The sequence below is a fragment of the Spinacia oleracea genome, chromosome 6 (genome assembly GCF_020520425.1).
Source record: "Spinacia oleracea cultivar Varoflay chromosome 6, BTI_SOV_V1, whole genome shotgun sequence".
NCBI lineage: Eukaryota > Viridiplantae > Streptophyta > Magnoliopsida > Caryophyllales > Amaranthaceae > Spinacia > Spinacia oleracea.
Genome location: NC_079492.1, coordinates 72036976 through 72043858, shown reverse-complemented (window position 1 = coordinate 72043858; position 6883 = coordinate 72036976). Strand labels below are relative to the sequence as shown.

Below are 6883 nucleotides of genomic sequence, written 5' to 3'. Positions count from 1 at the left end.
CGTCGCTGAATTTAGGGACAGACCAAAATTTTCCCTCGCTTGGTTTAGCTGCAGAATGTGATATTTCGTCGCGGATTCTAGTATTTGATTGTGGAACATAGAGCAACCGGTATTTCTTTTCCCTCGCTTGATATTAAGGAATCAATATTTAAATTCCCAAAAAAATATTTTAGATACCATAAGAACTACACTACTTGGAATGACAAAATAAATAATTTTTTGACAATGAGAGTAACACAATAAAATTCATAGATTATCAAGTATCAATAACATGAGCCATATATATTTGGCCATGATTCCCATACAAAAAAGCAAAGGTGAGAATGAAGCTAAGGCAGGAGCTCATACACTATACAAAAGTGGCTCCTTGACCTATGATTTTGGCACATTAATTAGAAAACACCTCACCTTGATGCCTATATTAATTAGAAGCATATAGATATCTAAGCATGTCTATTACATAATCAAGAGACTTCACATGCATGTACAAAAGGAAGCCATCCCCTATCCAGTAATGATCATCCGTCTAAGTAACAAGTTAGACAGAAGGAGAGGTAGAGGTAGGAATAGTTGCAATGTTGCTGGCTTGCAAAAGAAGTTGCACTGTTTGTTCCAGAGCCTTCAAAGCGTTTTGAGTTTCAGCAAGACTTTTTTGGGTTTCAACTAGGCTCACCTTTGTTGCATCAAGCTCAGTCTTTTGTTCCAAATTCTCTGTAACAAGATCTATAACCTTGCCTTCCAACTCCATTGCATAGTCTCTTCTGCGTCTTTTTGCGTTCCTCTCTTCAACTCCTGGTCTCTCATAGTATGAGTCTGCTGATGCTCCCATACCAAATACTCTTCCCTTTTCATTCCATCCACCTGTCGCCTCAAGGAACAACTCGTCCTCTGTCTTTTGATTCTCACTCTCACATAGAGAGTTTGTAGCTTTTTTCTCCTTAAAGTCATTCTGAAAAATAGACAAGTAAACATGAATTTAAAATGGACTTTTATAAGAGTTTTACCTGGGAACATGATATAAAGAAATATACACATAGAAGAACATCTCCAACATTCAAGATACACGAGAATCACAACACAGAAAAAACTAGATGCATAATCGATCTATCTCAAACCCAAACACGTGCCAAGCTTGACAACACCAAAAAGAAAAATTGTCTAAATGAAAGGTATACAAGCTTAGAACATACTAAGAAAAGACACAAGGAATTAAGGAGGATCATGTATATGGTGTTGGATGCTATTTTGGTTGGTTATTGGGACGTTATAATTAGCGAAGATATACAATTTGCCTGGCTCATCTATGAAATATATACCATTTGCCTGGCTTATAATTAGCAAAGACTACCTCATCCTTGTGACAATATTTAAATTCATATATTAAACAGGTATTGTGCTTATAATATGTATACTCTACCTGTGCGTTATTTATTTCTTAGTCTCATATACTCTACTTTGCCTCCTTGTAGCATATAAAATAACAAAAACTATGAATGCCTCATCAGTCATCATGCTAAATCTTCTCGGAAACTGACAATCAAAGATACAACAAACCAAATTAGTACTTAAAAGCTCTAAATACTTACCCAAACCGCTTGAGCCTTGTCATTAACGAATCGTCCACTACTATCAGCATGGCACTTGTAGTAAAGCTCAGCTGCAGTTGGCTTACGTCCCAACTTCTTTTTCTATTCATTGTTTATTTGAAAAAAAGACATGATCAATTTATGTATTAGTACACATGAGCAAAAAATAACAAATGTAGAAAAAAGACAACTACTTTGTAAACAGCCAGACACTTCATGTCAATGAACTAAACATAACCTTAATACATCAGAAAATAAAGAAATCTTTATGATAATACAGCTTCAACGTAGAATGATTTTAATGTGCCAAATATAGAACTACACCAGATATCAAAATATTGGCAAAAACCAAAGGATAGGCAAGTGTGTGCCAAAGTACTAAACCGACATGGAGCTTATCCAAGGCATCAAAATAATTAATTAAATTAAAGGACTAGGAAGTACTTTTTGCTGCAAGGAAATTATTACCAGTTTTAACATCACTTCTTCAGTCGATATGGATCCCTGACGATGGTGAATCTTTTGATTTCCATTACCCTTACGATTTTTCTTACATTTCTCTGATTTTTCTTGGAATTCTTCAGTAGATCTAATCTGAACCATTTCCTCCCTTATGGTAGGAGGACACCAATCTGCATTGTAGTCAGGATCCGTGCAAACTTTTGACACCATATCAGAAAGGCGCCTCCTACATTTTGATTGCCACCCCTTCTTAACCCGCTTAGCTACCGATGGATCCCAGGAGAACTCAAGCTTAAATCGAATAAGAAGGGATTAAGTAAGGGAGTAATCAAAGGATGAATCAAATTCCATAAATGAGAGCTAAAAATGAATAATAATATGCTAAATATATGGAAATACGGAGTAAGACATAAACTTAAGAAAAGATAAACCTTAAAAGCATTCCACCACCTCCGACGAACTTGCGGGGGAGTCATTTTCCAATTGCAATAGGGTCCTTTAAAGTATGTCTTATACGATGTCTCAGAAACTTTATCAACCACATCACGATGGGGAAACCTGTCGAAAGGAAAATATAAAAGAATACCTCACTCAATGAAATAATACATAAAATATCCTACATCAAACATATTTATAAATGTGTTAATTGAATGCAACCCACCACAATTCATCAGGGTGCATCACTGAATCAGTCTTTTCAGGGTTTCTTGTTTCATCCGATACATTTGTGTTACCATAATTATCAAGATTGACATTACGGACGGTTGTTTGGGGCTCTAGATGAACCATGTTTGTTGCTGCTTGGGTCACAGAATTAGGTGACTGGTGAAGAGTGCTTGCTGCTGTCACGAACCTAGAATTAGGCATCTGATTCAATGTGCTTGTTGCTGTCACGGACCTAGAATTAGGCATCTGATTCAATGTGCTTGCTGCTGACTGGGGCATAGTACTAGGATTCGGGCTATAGTTATTTTCTGGAGACATCTGATGAAGGTTCTCTTCACCAATGTGAGGATTTTCCTGCACATTATTACGATAGCCTGGAGGTCGAATGATGGCACCTCTCCCGTTCAAACCACCTCTACATCTATACGACATCTGCATGTCAAGTATATAATAAACATAAAACTTACTTAACATATTAATCTACATATTATAAATAAACACAACACAAAACTAATTCATTTTAAGCTTCTTAAATGCTAAATATACAGAATCCTTGATGCTTAAACTCTTAAAGTAGCATATCCTTTTAATGATTAATTATCTACTTACTCCAACCAGGTAAAGTAGAAAATAATAATTGTTAAGTGTCTTTCCTTTCTCTAAAATTAGTATCTGGTAGCAACTTTCAGTTATTTCTATCAAGTCAGACACCTCAATTATAGAAAAAAATAAGCAGCCAGTCAAATTATTACTCATTAAATAGTGATAAAGTAGAAATATTGCTCACAATTCAAGTGGATTCAAATTTATTTGCTCAGAACCCTCTCTTTTATCATGCTACATCAAGTAAATGAGCATAAATACGGTAGATGAAGGTGATACAACTATGTGTGGATGCTGTAACATGAGGAGTCTCCTACTTCAGCTATATATCAATGAGGTTTCGAGGATACATTGACATCTAACAAAAAAAAGCAAAAAAAGATATATATCAATGGGGTTTCAAGGATACATTGACAGCTATATATCAGGATTACATAATGTTGGGTTAGTTCTAGGATTATCCGAGTTTGTTTGTGTTCGGACCTACATTTCCATATTTGAATATTAGACTTACGGGCAACCGAATAAAAAAATAATACTTAACCCAAAAAAGCATTGAAGTATAAATATTAAGAGTGGATGAGAATTGAGAATGAGATGCATAAATATTAAAATAGGTAGCACGTAGCAGGAGCAACAAATTACAAAAAAGGAAGAGGATTACACTAGAGTTTTCATTAGATTGTTGCTTTGTTATTTGGTAGCTAGAAAACTCAATGTAATACCATACTGTCCGGCACATATTTATAAATATCCTTGAATATATCAATTCATTTACACAAATAAACAGGTGATAAGGTGAAGCCATATCAACTCACACAACTAGAGTCTAGAGTGTGACACTATTTCCTTATCAACTTGAACTACAAAATGCTATTTAAGATAGTTATCTTTAATTCATACACCAAAACCATTACATCATTTGCACAATTATATACAAAGCCTTCCTTGCACTAGAGAAAATCCAGCAGAAGTACAATATACCAACACTTGAACCAAAGGAAACAGTTCAACACTGCATCTATTTTGAGTTATGTCAGATTTATTGCAGCCAATCTATCTAACTTGAGAGCTCAAAACCATAAAAGATACAAATAAATTTAAAACCACTTGAATTTTGGGATAAAACCCCCAATTTTACTAACAATCCATCTTCTAATGTAAGAGATAAATCCAGGAAACACATTATTTAAATTTGCATTCATACAAATTTGTTCAAAAAACCAATTATAAATATGAAAAATTGGGCTTTATTGAAGAAAGATCAACATCGTAGTATTGGAAGAGTGTATTCTTTCTCAAAACAACAATGGCACATCGAGATTACAGAACAAAAATCATAACAAATAGAAACCCTAAAATTGAATTAATTACCTTTTGTTAATGTTAATCCCTGCTTCTCCAAGCTTTTCCCTTATGCTTCAAATCATAAATAATTCAGAAATTCAGTAAAATAACAAGCAGTTTAATGGAAAAAATGAAGAGAGAGAGGAGGAGTACCTGGGTGCTAAGAGTCTCCAACTGGCGATTTTGGGGGTTAGGGTTTCTATTCTCTATAATTGAAGAAGAGTGGAAGAAAAGGGCGGACTTATTTAGGTTTTAAGGGGAAGTAGGCGGGTAGCCAAAAGTTGAGCGCCAACAAATAAAATTTGACTTAAAATATCTTGAAATAATTTTCTCGCCATTTTTAAAAAGGAAAATTAATCTCAGCGACGAAATTTTGGTTTCTGTAGCTCAAATGATCGACGGACGATCTCTATCAGTCGCTAACTATCGACGGAATTTTTTTACCATCGCTGGGTTTAGCTTCGGATGGTAAAGAACCGTCGAAAAGTTAACTTAGCGAAGAAATGTGTTTAATCCGTCGATAGTTTTGAAACGGATAAAATTCCGTCGATATATTTCCGTTGGTATATGGCCGAATTTTTGTAGTGAAATTTTGATAGAATACTAAGTAATTTATGTGATAATATAAAAGGAAATATAAAAAATAATTTGAAATACTCAAAATGAAAAACGTAAATAACAAAAAGATACGGGGGGAGTATTATTTAAGTATTTTCTGAAAATAATACTTTGACCAACTAGAGAAAGTAAGCCAAGAATGTAAATCCATTATGTTGTCAAACCAAACAAGTTATAACGATAAAATTACCAAACTTTGCTTAAAAGTGATGCTTGAAAATCCAGACTTTATGATTTTTAAAACTTTTATACAAATAAAGGTTAAATTTAGGGGTAAATTATTGAAAGCACTCTACATGCCATTGATGCCAATGAAGGAAACTAGTTAGGAAAGATATGCATTATATTTAACAATTAACATACTGTGTTTCATCAGTAATATACTCCGTAACAGTAAACATCTATGCACACAGAACATGTCATACTATACAATCCCTAATGATAAGAAAGAGCTTAGCTACAAAAGCTGCTAGCTTCAAATCGATTACTACTGAAAAGCCCACGCGAAATCCCTTTTAATTTCCGCTACTTCCTCGGGCGAATAATCGTTAATTATGTGGTATTTACTTCTAATCTCATCGATTGAGTTTCCTTTCATCGTGTCCGCGACACATTTGCAGGTTACCTCTAGCAAACTGCTGATATCCAGATAGTTTGTAGCCTGCAAAATAAATAAATGAACAACCCCATGCAAGTTAGACCATAATTATTAAAGATTAAAATTGATAAAGCTAGTAAGATGATGGCTGCTTACTGCTTACTGCTTACTGCTTAGTCTTCACTCATTATAGACACACATATGCATACACAAACAAGCTAGTGCAAATCAATCACCAAATAATGTAAGTTCTTGCGGCTCCATCGTTCGCACCACACCCCGCAACAATAATTGGGAGGGAACTTTAACCTATCCACTCGTAACTCGACCCGAATTCGGATTAGCAAGGGTGAACCGGGTGGTAAAAAAAAAAAAAACCATACGCACTCGTGTATCATTAAGCCTTATAGAAAACTCTTTTGGTATCACTGTCAATGTCAGTTTAGTTTTTCATTGTACTTATGCCGATTTTATTTATTTTGGTTTTAGGATTTTTCAAATAGAATAAAAGTTGAATACTCCTTCAAACGAAAATATGACTGAAGAAAAAGATTAAGGATATTTCATTATTACCAGCATAATATCAAAAAGGGTATTCTGATCCACATTTAGGAAATCCGTTTGCCACTAATTAAAATCATCGGATTTTGCAGAACCAGCATGTTTCTTGCAATACTCGATGACTTTTGAGAGAATTTTTCCTGTGACGTTCGGCAACGGAATCTCGTAGACGCCAGAAATTTCCTCTAAAATCTGCTTGATCGTCTTAGATTGTATAGCCACTTCCTCATCCACTTGGAACAATTCTCGGTCGGCGCTCTTTAGCGTTATCTTTTTCTTTGATCCGGATGATGAACAAGAAGCCATTGCATGTAACTTTTTTAAAAGATTGAGTGCAAACAAAATACCCTAGAAATATAACTGATTAACAGAGTTTCGTGACAGAGAAATTATAACTTGTACAGTGTTTTTATAGAGGCAAAGCACGCTAGGGTTATCTTAA

The 6883-nt window shown here is 34.7% G+C and overlaps 1 protein-coding gene across 1 annotated transcript; it reads right to left on the bottom strand.

The window, feature by feature from the left end:
- Positions 1-232: 232 nt before the first annotated feature.
- On the bottom strand, positions 233-5080 carry LOC110804878 (uncharacterized). Its single transcript, XM_022010477.2, has 7 exons — positions 4818-5080; positions 4692-4736; positions 2710-3146; positions 2480-2606; positions 2055-2339; positions 1587-1688; positions 233-949 (listed from the first exon to the last, which is right to left on the bottom strand). The coding sequence occupies exons 3-7, from the start codon at positions 3144-3146 to the stop codon at positions 539-541; spliced, it is 1362 nt and encodes a 453-aa protein (XP_021866169.1). The 5' UTR covers positions 4692-4736; positions 4818-5080; the 3' UTR covers positions 233-538.
- Between the last annotated feature and the right edge of the window lie 1803 nt (positions 5081-6883).

Excerpts from the sequence above, each read along its gene's own strand:
- LOC110804878 (XM_022010477.2), bottom strand. The coding sequence starts at position 3,146 with ATGTCGTATAGATGTAGAGGTGGTTTGAACGGGAGAGGTGCCATCATT. Across the intron at positions 2,607-2,709 it reads ATGCACCCTGATGAATTGTG|GTTTCCCCATCGTGATGTGG; the intron begins GTGGGTTGCATT and ends TCCTTTCGACAG. Across the intron at positions 950-1,586 it reads ACAAGGCTCAAGCGGTTTGG|AATGACTTTAAGGAGAAAAA; the intron begins GTAAGTATTTAG and ends TCTATTTTTCAG.